The 835-nt window shown below is 68.3% G+C and overlaps 1 protein-coding gene across 1 annotated transcript in view; it reads right to left on the bottom strand.

Annotated features, from left to right (window-relative positions):
* Positions 1-835, bottom strand: part of RPS6KA4 (ribosomal protein S6 kinase, 90kDa, polypeptide 4) — a 19303-nt gene that overhangs the window by 6480 nt on the left and 11988 nt on the right. Inside the window, exons 13-15 of the mRNA XM_014538201.1 lie at positions 750-835; positions 240-399; positions 5-79 (exon numbers count right to left, since the gene is read on the bottom strand). Of these exons, the coding sequence (XP_014393687.1) occupies positions 5-79; positions 240-399; positions 750-835 (321 nt within the window). The remainder of the gene's footprint in view (positions 1-4; positions 80-239; positions 400-749) is intronic.

The raw sequence follows: 835 nt of genomic DNA, 5'->3' as shown, positions 1-835 counted from the left end.
GCGCTGCCGTCCTGCAGCCACGAGCTGCCCCGCAGCCCCTCGAGCTTCAGCCTCTTGGCCGGGTCCACAGTCAGGAGCCCTGGACGCGGGGTGGGGAGTATTGGGTGGCTGTGATCCTAACAGCCGCACCTCCTCCCGACCAGTCCCCTCACCAGGACCCGGGACCAGGGACGATCCCTAACCCAACATGACCCCGTGGCCTCCCCCTCCCCAGAGACAGCCTGTGCCCGGCTCCGCACCTCGGACAAGCTCCTTGGCTTCCTCAGACACGCTCTGCCAGGCCTCCCCATCGAGGGAGAAGCGCCCCTCGCGGATCTTGCACATGATCTCGGCCGCCTGGCTCTGCCCGCCCTGGCCCGAGGCCCCCTGGAAGGGGACCTGCCCGGACAGCATCATGTACTGGGGGACGGAGGGGGGGCGGGGAGTGAGACCGGCCCAGGCTGCGGGCCCAGGGAGGCCAGGAGGCTGACCTCTCGGCCCACCCCTGGACCACCCACCCTCTGCTGGAGGGTCACCCCTAGGCCCACTGGCGATGACCCTGACCTCCAACCCGGAATACTCAGATGCCCCAGCCCAGCACCGGTGCGACCCTGCCTCCGTGTTAGGACGACCTCTGACCCCAGCCTCATATCAAACCTTGCCACCCCCACCAAGATGACCCTGCCCCTGGCACCCCTGTTGCCCTTCATCAGGAAGACCTCTGACCTCAGACTGGGCGACCCTGAACCCTCTCGGGGCCCATCCCGTACCAGAATGACGCCGAGGCTCCAGAGGTCGCAGGACTCGTCGTAGCCCTGCTGCGCCAGCAGCTCGGGCGCCGCGTACTGCAGCGTGA

This window comes from Myotis brandtii, unplaced genomic scaffold (assembly GCF_000412655.1).
Source record: "Myotis brandtii unplaced genomic scaffold, ASM41265v1 scaffold187, whole genome shotgun sequence".
NCBI classification, from domain to species: domain Eukaryota; kingdom Metazoa; phylum Chordata; class Mammalia; order Chiroptera; family Vespertilionidae; genus Myotis; species Myotis brandtii.
This window is presented reverse-complemented; position numbering and strand designations above follow the sequence as displayed.